General features: G+C 39.1%; 2 protein-coding genes and 1 long non-coding RNA gene across 19 annotated transcripts in view; 1 reads left to right on the top strand and 2 right to left on the bottom strand.

Moving 5' to 3' along the window:
- CCDC170 (coiled-coil domain containing 170) overlaps positions 1-4,820 on the bottom strand; it is a 38,881-nt gene extending 34,061 nt beyond the window's left edge. Inside the window, exons 1-3 of one of the 8 annotated variants that reach the window (XM_086877230.1) lie at positions 4,757-4,820; positions 2,086-3,058; positions 1,856-2,000 (exon numbers count right to left, since the gene is read on the bottom strand). The gene's annotated coding sequence lies outside the window, so the exon portion shown is untranslated. Of the gene's footprint in view, positions 1-1,671; positions 2,001-2,085; positions 3,059-4,756 lie in introns of those variants that run through there. The other 7 variants (XM_086877233.1, XR_015283256.1, XM_086877236.1 and 4 more) reach the window with 7 other exon arrangements.
- On the top strand, positions 1,957-6,456 carry LOC111926707 (uncharacterized). Its single transcript, XR_015283257.1, has 4 exons — positions 1,957-2,047; positions 4,326-4,403; positions 4,528-4,679; positions 4,785-6,456. It is a non-coding gene; the product is annotated as an uncharacterized LOC111926707 (long non-coding RNA).
- DCPH1 (damage control phosphatase 1) lies at positions 5,317-14,873 on the bottom strand. 10 transcript variants are annotated; one of them, XM_086877248.1, is made up of 6 exons: positions 14,743-14,873; positions 14,383-14,481; positions 13,349-13,454; positions 12,573-12,859; positions 10,922-11,087; positions 5,317-9,980 (listed from the first exon to the last, which is right to left on the bottom strand). In XM_086877248.1, the coding sequence occupies exons 4-6, from the start codon at positions 12,851-12,853 to the stop codon at positions 9,213-9,215; spliced, it is 1,215 nt and encodes a 404-aa protein (XP_086733374.1). In that variant the 5' UTR covers positions 12,854-12,859; positions 13,349-13,454; positions 14,383-14,481; positions 14,743-14,873; the 3' UTR covers positions 5,317-9,212. The 10 variants fall into 10 exon arrangements, with proteins under 10 accessions (XP_086733374.1, XP_086733379.1, XP_086733372.1 ...); XM_086877253.1 differs by having other exon boundaries at positions 12,573-12,814; XM_086877246.1 differs by having other exon boundaries at positions 14,406-14,481.
- Between the last annotated feature and the right edge of the window lie 64 nt (positions 14,874-14,937).

Genomic DNA, 14,937 nt, shown 5'->3' with positions numbered 1-14,937 from the left:
CATCTATGGAGTTTTTCTGCATTAGTATAATGTTCCAGAAACATGTAAAACTAACTTAAGTGTTCTCAGCAGCTCAAATAAATTACCAAAGAGATTTTCTAAATTCCTTTCAGAAGGGTACTGCTCAGCTCTACCCTCCTCCCTTTGCAGTAATCATTGAAAGGTATTACTGAAAAGATAAAAATTGCTCCTGCTGTTCATCTGCTGAACAGGCCAATTTCAAGCTTGATTAATGGGCCCAAATCAAAGCTTCATTACAAGCAAAGTTTTAGTGTTACCTACTGCTACTATTACAAGAAGCGGTTAAAGCATTTTCATCTTTTGTTTTTCTCTTAGGATGAGGTGACTTTGCATCTAAATATAATAAATGCATTTAATGTGATGAAAGACAACAGTCATCAGGAGGCAATTAGAGAGACACATCACCTCTCTAAACATTACTTAACATGCTTTCTGGTTGACTTCATCCTTTGTCTGTATGGACAAATTAAGGAATTTGGAATTCCCCTGACACTTTCTCTCACAGCTTTTTCAACATGATTAACAAGGAGCTGCTGTATTTATTCCCTAAACAATAAAAAGGGTAATTGCTAAGACATAATTAAGTGCTTATGCAGGGATTTGTGCAAACAATTCGTTCTAATGTTTTTACTTTGTCAGTGGTAAATAGAGTTAAATAACTTCTGTAACAGAGCTACTTAAATAGTAGATTTAAAAAACAGACCATCATGCAATGCCAACAGCTGTAATTTTCCTACATCACCTACTATACTTTAGCGCAGTCAACAGAATGCAAATATTCTAGAAATACTTTACTATATTGGTATATACACAACTAAAAACTTATTAGTGCTGTAGTTTGATTTACCAGTTGTAACTTACATTTTATAAACATGTAATTTCCAGCATGTTTTTGAGCCCCAAAATCAACACTCACAAACTATTTGACTTCAGGTTGGTTAAAATGTGGAGCAGGTTGCTGTCAACTCTGTCACTAAGCAACGCTAGCAAAAAGTTTGTAATTGGGTCATAAGAGTTGTATTTAATATAATGGCCGTTGTTTTTGCCCCCACAAACTACCAAAATTCCGTATTTTTTTGTCTCAGAGCAATATAGCTTCATTACAGAATTGATGTTCAACTATTCAGGAGATAATAAACTGTTCACACAAATAAATTGTTTATCCTTTGAAACACAAAGCTGTTACAAGGTTCGTATTATAACTCCAGTACAAGAGTTTGATCCTTCTAAGCAATATCCCTTACTGTCTCCCTTAAATTCACATCAAAGACAGCAAACCAGTTTCAAAGGAGGAAGAGATGCAAAGAAGAAATTCTTAGATAACTCTAAATTCCTGATCTGTGCAAGCTACTCCCTTCTGCAGTACTTAGTAAGAACAATCTTTCTGGCCTTGAACTTGTAAAGATAAGCTATAATGATCAGCTGGAGTTCATGGGACTTCAATTGCACCACGCACAGATCACCGGGTACAGCTCTGCACCTGCAGGAGTTCTGTTTTGGGGCTGGGTTTTTTGTTTGCTTTGGAGTTTCGGTTGGTTGGTTTTTATTTTGTCTGGCTGTTTTTTTGGGGATTTTTTTTTTTTTTTTTTGGGGGGGGGGGGGGTGTTGTTTAAAGGCGAGATTAAATTGAGTATTGCAAAGATGACTTACAAAGGGGGGTTACAGCCAGCCTGTGTCAGCCCCTACAGCAACACCGACAGAAGCGGGGGAAGGAAAGGGGGCGTATTTCCAAAGTCAAGACTTTATTCCGTAATAGGGGAACTGCCAAAAAAGCCCCAAACCCTAAGCAAAGCAACCCCCTGGGCCTTCCCGCCTTGCCCCGTCCCTGGGTTACCGCGGTTCGGCCGCGCCGCTGCCGCCGCCAGGCCTGGAGCCGCTGAGGGCCGCAGCCGCGCCCCTGGCAACGCGTCCCGGGGAGGGACGGGACGGGACGCGACGGAGAGAGGGCCCTGCCGGGGAAGGGGGACGCTCCTCGGTGCCTGCAAGTGAACAGCAGTCACAAGGGGAAGCTCACAGAAACGCCGGGGTTTGTTGTCTCTGTTTGTTTTCACTTGAATCATTTACCTGAGAAAATTCACCTCAAAACACAGTCAGAAGAGGCGAGCGGAGCAGGTGGCACTCGAGGAGCGACTCCTATTACCCAGAGAGGCTTTTCTTCTCCCCCCAGAGCCTACCAAAGGAGCACCCCCCGCCGCCAAAGCAGCCTTCCTTGATGGCTGCTGAACTGCCAGAGCACCTCCTCCTCTTCCTCCTCAGCTTTCATCCAACTAAAGTGGATAAACACGGGAAGAGAGGAACCGAAGGTTGTATACGGTAAAAGAAAGTTAGACCTGCGGGTGTATGGGGGCTGCACGTCATTTTCTCTGAAGACCCTGTGAGCTTTAATCAGCCTGTGGGGACACTGCCAATCGCGCACCTTTTCCGAACTCAAAGGTCGAAAAGTACTTCACCTTTCTCAGGAATGCTGACTTAATCACGTTTTCCAGAGAAGCAAATGCAGAAGCTAGGGGGAGTACTAATTTTTTTTTGTCCTCGTGTGCCTGATAGCGTTTCACTGCTGTTGCCGAAGACACAGAAAGCCCCCAGGCAGAGGGTTTTGCCGGCGTGGATCATGCTGCTCCAGCACAGCCTCATTCTGCAAATCCCAATCTATTAAGTATTTTTTACGGGTTAAATTTTTACAGGCTGTCTCACATAAACCCAGAAGAAATCTGGCGCGTTTTACTATCCACTGTAAATCTGAACAAAAATATCATCCTGGATTTGTCCAGCATTCGACTACAGCCTAATCCGTCCTACTACGGGATTGGAGTGCAGAGGCAGGATTAAGTGATTGGGAAACTTTGTGCTGACTTCCCTGGGCATGTGCTCGAGCACACTTCCCCATCCCTAGTCCTGCAGTGCCACGGCTGGTTCGGGAGTTACACTTCAGCTGCTTCTGCACCCTTGGTGATGGGGAGAGAGTCCTCATACAGCTGTATTTTACCGCAGATCTATCAAGTTATTTGCCCTTAAAAACACACTTTATTCTGACGAACTGCAACAAAAGAAAAAAAAAAAAAGGATGAAGAAAAGTAAAAATGTCGTGTAACACTCTGAGAGAACAGATGCATTCAAGCCATTTGACTGAGAAAAAACTACCTTATTACACAATGCTCACACTTTAAAATGTTTTACTCTTGTTCTTTAAATACACTAGTATTTAAAAGTATAGTTCTGCAAAAAATTTCATGTTTCTTTTTCCTCAACAGGGACAGGAAACAATTTAGGAAGGGTTAATTTCGGATTTTTTAATTCTAAATAATTTCAAGGAACCATTTTCATTAATCAAATTCTTCATGATGTATTTGATAAAGTACATGGAAAGGATGTTCTCAGCCTTGAGAATGATGCAAATCTCTTGAATGTAGGTACCTAATAGAACCACACTAATTTTTGAAAGAAAAAATAATTTTAAAATTACTACAAACTTTCCTTTCCATGAAAATGCTCGGTGTTGAGAAAAGATGCTAAAATTGATCAGTGTTATGCAACTCTAATTCCAGTACCTAGTACACTCAAAAATCAGTACTAGCTGATATTCTGCAGGTGTCTAAACAAGAATGGATGTGTACAAAAAATTTTTAAGCCAGAAGTCATGTGATGATGTCCCTGTGAGAAGCACACGTGGTTAGGTCGGCAATCTTCTGAAGGAAATAATGTGGTTTTACAACCCTGGACTTCCCCACCCTGGACAAAGGAGGTGGTGAAAATGCAATACACGTATGGGGAAACTAATCAGGCTTGGGAAAAAAGTCGAAATGTGTGTAAATGAAAGCTGTTGCTGCTGCTGTTGTATTAGGTCATTTTCAGTTTGAGGAACTTAAACCAGACACAGAGTCCTTCAAAGTCCAAACTCAACCCATGCAGCTATTTTGCAAATCCTCTGTATGTGTATCTTAGGTTTCCATGTATGTATGAAAACTCCCTGATTTTCCCCAGTCAACTAGTTCCTGCTAATGCTTCCATCACAATCCAGCAAAGTAGCAGCAAAACTTCCAAGGCCAGTCTAACATTACGGTGACAGTCAAAGCTGCGTATCCAATACATGATGAAGGCACTCAAGTCTCACTTGAATTCAAGATTACCTGAAAACAAGAATACAATCAACTAGGGAAAAATGGGGATGCTGGTTGTTCACATAAAGACACTCAAGCTCACACTGCAAGTTGTAGGCCCTTCTCTCTCTCCAGGAATTTACCTAATTCTCTAACCTCCTAAGGGTTACCTAATTCTCTAATGGTCTCCTAATTCTCTAACCTTAGCCCAGAGGCACACATACTCATTGAGTGGAAATAGGACCACTGTGCAGATAACACAAGAATCCCTGGACAGAAGGAAAGGTAGGTGGAAAAACCCTTCAGCTTGCTTGAGGGAGCACTCCTGGACCCCAACCCTTTTTTCTGAATTATTCTGCCTTTTACACAGATCCTAGACTAAAATTACGTGTGTATATAAACCCTCTAGGGCCAGAACTCAGTGCACTTCCTGACCTATGACAATTAGTGATACTTTGGAAAGTGGGAGATAAGACATTAAATCTATTCCAAATGCAACTGCATGAAATGCAACATCAGACCCTTCATCAGAGTCACTTGGAAAGCATCAGCCCTACCATGGTAGTGTGAGACCAATCATTTAGTTAACATTAAAGAAAGCAAATAAAGCCCATAGTATATATCTTGATGTATCTTACCTTAGCTTTTAATCTTTTACTTCATTAGACTTGGAAGAAGTGGAATCCCATGAAAAATAAATTTCTGCAAGGATGAAGATTTTTCTTCAAAGGGAGTTTGAAAGATTATGATTATGTCACTTACTGAAAAGTGATACAACTGAAGCAGCACACAAGTACTGAATATGTTTACTCACTCTAAGTCATTGTAAGAGGACATTTTGTATTTGTTTCACAGTGGAAACAAAGCCAGATGAATTAAACCTCAAAAAAGCACTGTAAATAAAACCCCTTCTCACAATGTCTGCAGAATTCACAACTGCAAAGCTGAGGCAGAATATGGATTACTCCATAAACTAATTCTTAATTCATGTAAAAATACACATAAGTGGACTTTTTATTTGCAGGCTGTAAGGAATAGAAGTATATCAACAAGAATAAAAATGTACAGAAGTTTTCAAAACCTTTTTTAGGGGAAAAAAAACCAAAACAGAAACAAACAAGAAAACAAACAGTCCATGTTATAGGATGTTTTCCCTCACATGTGTTCTGACACTAGCACATGGAAAGTAAAGGACCACTTTAACCAGCACATTCTGAGTTTTATTTTAAAATCCTTAGATAAGTGTTAGGTGAATTTCAACTTACATACAACTTTTGCCTTAAATAAAAATAATTACAAGCTTTTGTTCTGTAATTTTGGGTAAACAGAAAGCTGGTAAGCAAACAAACTTTAGTGAAAAAAACCCAACAGTTCTGTACAAGATTCCATTTTTGAATTTTTATTTTAGACACAATTAAGGGTTTCTTTTTAGATTAAAACCATTTCATAGAGTAATTTTCATGCAACAGAGTAAACTTTTTACCTATGCTGTTTGACAGCACAGGAGATAAATGTTCACATGAACAAGCTGTTAACCATGAATGCAAATAACACTATGAACTTTAAAGAAACTATTTCAACAACAACAGTTATGGTTCTTGGGACACCAGCAAGGTGTGTAAACCGAAGTGTTTTGGAAATATTTTAGTTGCAGCAAGAGTAACACCAAAATATTTCCATTTTTGCTGACAACACATGGAGCACCTATCAGTTCTAGAAGTGATTCTGGAAATGACACCATCACCTGCACCAAGCTTAGTAATTAATTACCAGATACATTTAAAAGATTCTCAATTATTTTTAAGGTTTTGAAATTTAAACCGGAGTACAAGTAGAGTAAATATTAGAAAATTCCTTATTATTGTCCTGTCTTGTTACAGAAGAACATTTTATAATACCTATCTCATGCATCTGTATCTTCCAAAACCTCACTGAATCAATATGCTTTACAGGTTTAGGCATAAATTCTGTTTCAAAGAAAAAAAAAATCAGAAGCTAAGACCTGAATTATTTTAAGCTGGCTTCACCAGCCACTGAAATAGTATAACATCTGTCTTGCACAAAATTATATAATTTATTTCAATATTCTTACAAGCCTCTAATTATACAATCAATTTATTTTCCACATCAAACAATTTATTTTAAGAAACCTTATATACATAAGAAATTATTGTAGATATCTTACATGGTAACTTATCAAGTATTCAGATAGATGTGTGTACTGCCTTTCACTCTGCCTGTGACATTACTTTCCTCCTATTTCATCAACAATTAAACTGACTTACAAATACAGTTGTTCAAACGGTAGAAGACAAAAATAAAAAGTAAAAAACTTTTTTTTTTTGTGGTCCTCAGAATTACTGAAAATGCCTTTGGATTTTGCCATAAATATTCAAACGGCATATGAAATTAAAATCTCAGAAATTTGGATGTACAAATCAGTAGCTCCTGAGTTACAGTGTAGAAGCATTTTGGGCAATCAGTTGTAACACGGATGTATAGAAGGAACTTTCTCAAATACTCAAGTAAAAAAAATGTATTATAGCAAATGCTATTGTTCTAACACATGCTTCAGGTTATGTTTTTAAATTCCACCTAAAAGCAATAGGTTCATGCTGCCATTTCATGAAGCTGTGTTACAAAGAGTAATTAACACTGAATAGCTACAAAAGCATTTCCTATTTTCAAGTAAACTGTACAAACCCATCAGCAGAGCACTGTGCCTCACTGGAATATGTCTTCACAACCTTGTGGTGTCATGGGGGACTGTAACACTGCATTTACAGCAACACTGATGTTATTTTTTTCTTTTTTTCAAATAATCAATAAAAATTTTACAAAAATATAGCCAACAAACATAAAAGCATGCTGCAAATTCAGTTCTGCCTAGAGACAGCACTTTGCAATTACAGCTATAGAAGCCAAGCATTTGGAAGCTATGGCTGTGCATTCCTTACACAACCACATAGTCACAACTGTGTATTGCCACAAACTTCTCTTTGTGAGGGGCAAAAGATGGAAAGTGCACTTTTAATCAACTGGAGAATAGAACTATTTTTTTTCAGCATGACATCATGTCATACATTAGCATTCACATGCTAAGCTAAGAATTTCATGTCTTGTAGTAATCTTTATAATTCAGTAATACTGAGCAAATGCCACTGCATCTCCTAATAGATTTTGTATTTTGTAGAACTATACTTATCGTAACTTCATGCTATTAATTTTCTCTGGTCTGCATTATGAGGTCTCAGAAGTAACAGCCTGAAAGTGCCCTGGGCACAGGGACACATTAACAACCAAAACTAAAAAAAAAAAAACCTAAAATCGAGTTTCTTAGCACGCGTAAGGATTGTGTAAGAGGCAAATCTGTTTGTCAAGGGTGGCCTCAACAGTGACTTTCTCTTCTTGTCCATTATACACTTTTAAACCTCTCCAGCAAATTAAGTCAACACCTTACAAACAATGTGAGTGCAGGCAAAGCAGATTTTGTCCTCAATTTTGTCTCTCTGAGCAAGGTATTATGTTCTTATTCCCCAACTTCCATCTCTCAGTTTTTGACCCAAAAGCTGTTGCTTCAAAATGCACTTGAAACAATTTAACAGCATTTTCAGAGGTGGGACACTGAGGCTCCAATGCACAGATTCATAGTGTCCTTTACACATTTGATCAAAGCACTAAAGCTGGAGTGCTGCTGAGCTCTCTCTGGTCAGAGAAACCTTCAGCAGTCTGACCTTCAGCTTTCTTGACTGGATTTCTAATTTCTGCAGTTCAATCAGGTGCCTAAGGATAAAGATGAATTCACCCTGTAGGAGCATTAGGTCAAGGATACAAAGGAGATGAGAGCAGTAAACCCCGGTCTCAAAATGATAACCCTCCCTACAACTGCCTCATAAAAATCCTTGCATCTTTGTTTTTGAATACTTGACCTTGGAACCTTAAAATACCCTTCCAGATTTAAGAAGAAAATAAACACAAATAATAAAAGGCATCAGCATTTGGAACATATTTTTCCACTGTATAGATCTCTGTTGTATGAACATAATGAGCAGCAGCTTTTGAGACCAGGGTAGAAGAGTAGAAATGGGCACCTAACAACTCCAGTTAACCTGTATGGCATATGCTTCTCTACCCTGTACTTCTCTGTGCAAATGGGGCTGTATATCCTCCCTGAAAATTAAGGCAACCTTCTCAAAAAACAAACAAACAAACAAAAACCCCCAAGCAAATACATTTGAAAAATAAAAAGAAATACCTCAACAGAAGGAAGCAGCAGTGCTTGAATCTCATACATACGCTGCTGACAGGCCACCTGCATTAAATCTAAAATCCAATTAATGTAACTGCTTGGCTCTCATTAATTTCTTGTTTGGGAAGGCTTTTCTGTGTGCTTCTTTTTTGGTAGAGCTTTGTAAATAGACAGTATCTTCAATATTCTTAAAATAAGATTATCCTGTCTCCCACTAACCTTTGTACCAGATGGGACAACTCTCCCTCAGGCAAACTAGCTAACAACATTCACTTGTGCTTTAAAATTGAAATTCAATTTCCAATTCTACATGAATATTTACAAGCTGTCACCCAATAACTTATCACTTAATGTAACACAAACTACACTCAAAACATCAAAAGAATCTGTCTGCAATTAATTTCTGAATTCTCTAAAACAGTAACTTTAATGCAATGCATGGAATGACGTGGAGCACAAATTATTCTGAAATAAGTAAATCCACGCTAATGTGGCACTGGGGAAATTGTTTCTGAAGCAAATTTTTCACTTGTTAAGCTTTCACTCATTAAACTCATACTCACTGATGAGGAAAAAATAATAAGGACAACTAAATATTCATCTTAAAGATCTTCTGACATTGGACATTAGGAAAACAAAATGTATTGAAATGCACATTAATTTACGTATACAAAGACAGTTTATAAGTTTTTGCACAACATTAAAGTCTTTCACAGGACAAAAAGAAATAATCACTTGGGAAGAAAAAGCACAAACAAAAAATCTCAACCGAAGTCAAGCATGGAACAGAGAAAGCAATTAAAGTCAGACTTTATCTCTCTTTCAGAATATTACAGATTATTTGACTAGAGACCAGCATCAAACTGAATTACCCCGTATTTTCCACTTACCATCCAGTCAGGTTCAGAAGCCTGAATTTGTTCACCTTGTCCAGGTTTCAGGCCAACCTGAGTGTCAGATTTCAGTGTTCTCAAACTACAGAGAGACGCAGGATGAAACTTATTCAAGGCTTGATGAAATGTGACACTGTATTCCCATTTTCTATCTCCTGTCAATTTTCTATAGTTTAGATCGCCTTTGAAAAGGAGCAGGTTTGACTTCTGTAGCTCAGCATACAAGTCAGGAGCAACTTCACTCATACTGGAAAAATCATGTGGTAAAGTCCAAAACATGTGGTCATGGAAAACCCAAACTCCCTTTTTCAAATTGCCCTCCCAGTTTATCCCACATCTAGACATCCACATATGATTAGCTGACCCCAGCTGTTTAATAGTCCAGTTAAAATCATGCTTTGTGGTATCTGATACATACCATGGAATACTTTTTCCATGAAAATAGACTTCATCAGCTAGCTTTGATGATAACAAGAAATCAGCCAACACAAGATCACTTACAAGTTCAAATCCAGCATTATCCAGGATTATGTCAACTCTAACATTACTTCTTTCTGTTCTACTTTTTTTGGCATTTACAAGAAGTGACCAAACTTTTTCCATATCATTCACTAAGATGTAAGGTACCATGTTTTCCAGGGATTGCAAGGGACTAGATTTCTGAGAGCTGTCTTCACCAGCTGAAAAAGAAAGGTCACACTTATTGCCCCACAATGACACCTGGAAGGAAAAAGAAGAAAAAACAAAACCATCATTTACTAAGTCTCACTGTAGTTACATTCTCAACTTCACATACACTGAAGATTTTGTTACTTTTTTTTTTGTTTTAGGTAATAAAGGTTCTAATTCCACATATTCTTCCAAGCCTTAATAAAACTCAACTTCTTGTTCTTGGTATCTCAACATGGACAAGATTTTGTGGAAGAAACCAAACAAAGCTCTGTATTTACACAGGCATCAGAGGTGACAAAGACGGAAGATTTAGATGAACATAAACACACTGATCACAAAGCTCGGAACAGAAATATTCTCCATACTGCAATTCCAAAAAGTATCAGTGGTAACACAGAAAAATGAATAATAAAAGCAGAATAATTTTTTTACTACATGTACCCAAATAAGTATTTTAGATCTATGTATTTTAAGTACTCACTAATGAGCCCTTTGTAAAGATTCATCAAATACTGGGCGAACACTGTTGCCAGCTAATGGACTTATTTGTAATCCTACAGTAGTTTGGGGATTCTATCCACAGGCACTATATTCCAAGAATAATGCTATTATAAAGCTTTTAAACCACTTCTGATCCAGACTGACTTCTATTTTTTCTCCAGAAACATTTAAAGTGCCAACTAAAATTAACTGTTTTAAGAAATTATAGGTAACTTCAAAAAGGTCATCTGGAATTTAACTTAAAATGTTTGAGAGATTTTGTAGGAAGGATTGCTGGGTTTCCATATACACAATGAAGACCAGCAGTTAATAAAAGAGTGTCACATTTAATACAAGTACCCAAAAATAAATATTTTCAGAATAGCAGCAATACAGTAGGGCTATCAGGACTTCATCACATTTTTTCAAACAAAAGATCTATATCTTAATTTCTACATGAAGTTCAAATTATTTGTTTTCAATTCTTGTGTTAAGTACTACCAGTTTACCTGCAATAGCTTAAACAGTTCCTCCTGAAGCTGCTTTTCATCTAGATCCTTGATGTTCTTAAGAAGCTCCTGAAAGTAAGTGCATAAGGCAATAACAGCTTCTTGGGATTCAAAGAAATTTTGAGCCTTTCCTTCTTTGAATACATCAAAGTTGTCAATAGGTGGGCTAAAAAGAGAAGAACAAATATGTTGATATACTTCCCACATTCTCCATTACAACACATGCAGAGGAACCTCAAAGGTCAGCTTTTTTAGACTGTACTACAGACCCTAGTTAGATTTTCCACTTCTAATTTGTCATACTAGATTTTCACACATCTTCATAACTGCCTAATATTGCATCTTGCTAAAACAAACACTATGAAAGGCATCTTTATATAGCAATATATTCTGAAAGTGAACAAGTATTCAATCACAGCAACTCTGGGAACTGCACATGCAGTGATCATCTTGAACTCCAACCTTCAGACAAGAGAATTAAAATTGTAACATACAAGTGAACTAAAGTAAAGACAAGCTGGCCTGATTTTAAACATGTTTGTGTGTGCTGGAGTGTACTTCCCATACCAAATTCTGTTCAACTGATAGGAAGTTATTCCTATGAAAGTCTTTACTGTGATTTCAGAAAATTACCATGACAAATGAGAATGTTGTAATATATAAAAATTATAGACCAATCTCTTATGAGACATATTTCCACGACGACCTTTCAACAAATGATTGAACTTCCATCCAAGTTGATGGATTTAGTTGCTTAAGAGCAACTAAATAACAGAGATCAAGAAACTTTAAAGTTAATAATGAAAAGTATCTGCTCAGCTTTTAAAGTGCAATCCAGCAGATCAACCTCATATTTGAAGCTTTTGGTACAAGAGTTCAAATTACATAACATACCAGTAGAAACCGAGTCCCATTACTGTGTTTGCATCTCCACAACACTAAGGGTAAATCCAGTACTTGTGAAGCTTTCAAATTTTTTTGGCAGCAACAGGATCTTAAACTGTTCATTCCTACCCCATGACATTGTACTGGCACATCTCCATGGTACCAGCATAACAAGTTTTTCCTGCCCAGTTATTTTTAACCAGTATCAGCTCCCAAAGTTCAATGCAACACATGGTCTGCAAGCACTGCTGTAACTAAGAAACTGGTGTAGAATGAACAACAGGGACTGGTTAAGATGGGTCTACTGCTGTAAGAAACAGTTCTCAAATGGTAACTTCTGATTGCAAGCGGCAAAACAAGTTAGAATTCCCAACAGATTTGTGGCTCTCGTATTGTTTAAGGCTTAAGAGAAAGCCTTATTCTAGAAATTCTAGATAAATTGTCTACAACAAACCTTGTAGAAATGCTATGTGATTTTCATATCTCAATTCACATTAGTCTGCAAGGTTAAGCTATACACCCAAGCTCAAGAGTTTTCTTGTAAACCAACTCAGCAAAACTGAAGCATAAAAAAATTAATAAGCTTCAAATTCAGGTGAATGTAAGAAGTATTAATGTTAAATCTGAGGTGCAAGATGAGGAAAAATGAATATGGTAAAAGCTTAAGATCTTCCTTTATCTCACTCCTCAGATGTCTTTTTCCCAAAATAAAAATGGGGAAGAGCAATGTTTTGCGAAATAATGCACCAAGCCAGCAAATACTTACTTCTGTGCTAATGCTGCATGGATTCTTCGATACATGTAACACTCTACATACAGCCAAGGGGACTGAAACCAACTTGGTTCTCCATTGCCATTTGGTAAATTTCGTTGGTAGTCCAGGTATTGGTTCCACAATGCAGCATCAGGCAACTCATCTTCCAAAGGGGTCACTGGCTTGTCTGTTTGCAGCTCATTCCGCAGTTTGGAGAGGAAAGATATAGCTCTCTTCTCTGCTTCAACACCCTTCTGAAAGAAGTGGAGAACAAAAGTTCCTATTCTGTACATTTATTCCTGTTGAGACACAGATCAACTGTTCATGGAATGTGTGCTTTTTTAACTGCCTTATGAGAGTCCCTGACAAATCACAGCTTGGTTCAACAGAATTTATTTTGATGAATAAAGCTCATTTAGGATCCAAGATCCTAAGATGAATTCCCTATGGAACTTCTTTTTAGACTGGACTTTTTGCTTATTTGAGGGGAAGAGAGTATTGAAACACAGTCGTGTTCAGAAGGTGTTACTGTCTATCAAACACTGCACCAACACAAAATCCCAAGTAAGTAATGCAGTTGCAGAAGTGACAGATCAGAAAGAAAAGGCTAGACAGAAAGGTGCATTATAGAATTAATCAAAAATAGCTACTAGAAAGAAAATTATTTTTAAAAAAATCAGGCAAAAGGATTGAGACAAACAAGTCTCATCAGTAAAAACAAGGGAGAGAAAGGGAATCAAGGGCTAGAGGGGAATAAACATCAGGGAAAATAGGGACCTTACTCTTACCTCACCATGTTCTTCAAAAAATTCATTCTTATGTCGATGTAAAGTATCAATAACTCTTGTGAGGATCTGGGGAAGTCTGTCTTTAATTGTAAAATATGCAAAGGATCTAAAAAAGAGAGGATCGATATTTTATTATTGTCAGCAATAATGAAATGGCTTCAATTTTTAAAAACAAATGCAAGGTCTTTGTGCTAGTTTGGGCTGGGGTAGAGTTAATTTTCTTCACAGCAGCTGGTATGGGGGCTGTGTTTTAGATTTGTGCTGGAGACAGTGTTCACAACAGAGGGATGTTTTCCTTATTGCTGAGCAGGGCTCACACAGAGGCCTTTTCTGCCTCATCCCACCCCAGCAGCAAGGAGGCTGAGGGCGCACAGGGTCTTGGGAGGGGACACAGCCAGGACAGCTGACCCTAACTGACCCAGAGGCTATTCCAGACCATATGGCGTCATGCTCAGCAGTGGAAATCAAGAGGAAAAGTTGGCCAGGGAGCCACTGCTTGGGCATCTGTCAGTTCATGATGAGCAATTGCTTTCATTTGCCTCACTTGGTTTTCTTGGTTCTATTTCTCTTTCCTCTTTTCATTATGATTTATTCTCATTTCAGTTATTAAACTGCTCTTACTTCAGCCTTACAAGTTTTCTCATTTTTACCCTTCTCATTCACTTCTCCCCACTCTGCTGAGCTGTGTGGTGCTTTGCTGCCAACTGGGGTTATAACACAACAGTATTAGAAGTAGCTTTACATGTCCTTGAACCTATGGACAGCAATAAAAAACAAAACCAAAACAAAAAGGAAAAAAATTCCAAACCGGTCAGGTTCTTGTGCCTGTTTTTACAAATTATAAATAGCAGTCTTTTCAAGAAAAATCTAAATTACTGGCCCTGCCAAAACAGCGAAAAGTTGCTGTTAATTCTCGGTTAAAACGCAACCTCCATCGCTAAGATACCCAGATGCAAACCTTGGGAAATGTAAAATCAAGAGCACAGCTATCTGTTCAAAGTTTATCGCGTATCTCACATCAACAAGAAACGCACTCTCTATTATAGACTTGATTTACATTTTCTCCAAACGCTGCTTATGTACGAGGACAACGAGCAGAACGAGGCCAGCCCCACGGAGAGCGCACACCCGGCCTGCAGGACGATTTTTACTGTGAGATCTCCACCCGGTGGGTTGGAGCCGCGGAGCCGAGCACAGCACCGGCACCACCCCACAGCCGGGCCGGGCTGGTGACCGCGGCGGCGGCTGCAGCGTCGCGGCCACAGCGCCGCCTGCGGGCCCCGCGCGCCGCCGGCGCTGCTGTCCCCGCCCGCCCCCCCGGCCAAGAGCCGCCCCCCGGCCCCGCCCGGCTCCAGAAAACCTCCGCTCCCCGGCGGCGGGGCGCCAGACAGCACCTCAGCTCCCTCCCGCCCCCCGCCTCGCTGCCGGTGAGGAGCACGCCAGGCCGTGACGGACCCCTTAAACCTGCCCGACAGGGACACCGGGAGCGCCGGTACCGCCGCCATCTTGCTCCGCCCCCCCGCGAGCCGGCGCGCCGCCCTCCCCCTGCCCCCTCCCGGAAGCGGGCCCGAGCGGCAGCCGGACGTTAT

This window comes from Cyanistes caeruleus, chromosome 2, assembly GCF_971803275.1.
Source record: "Cyanistes caeruleus chromosome 2, bCyaCae1.hap1.1, whole genome shotgun sequence".
NCBI classification, from domain to species: domain Eukaryota; kingdom Metazoa; phylum Chordata; class Aves; order Passeriformes; family Paridae; genus Cyanistes; species Cyanistes caeruleus.
The sequence above is the reverse complement of the archived record's forward strand: the minus strand, read 5'-3'. Positions and strand labels throughout refer to the sequence as shown.

Excerpts from the sequence above, each read along its gene's own strand:
- DCPH1 (XM_086877243.1), bottom strand. The coding sequence starts at position 14,853 with ATGGCGGCGGTACCGGCGCTCCCGGTGTCCCTGTCGGGCAGGTTTAAG. Across the intron at positions 12,815-13,348 it reads TTTTTGAAGAACATGGTGAG|AAGGGTGTTGAAGCAGAGAA; the intron begins GTAAGAGTAAGG and ends CACTTCTTTCAG. Across the intron at positions 11,088-12,572 it reads CATGCAGCATTAGCACAGAA|CCCACCTATTGACAACTTTG; the intron begins GTAAGTATTTGC and ends TTCTCTTTTTAG.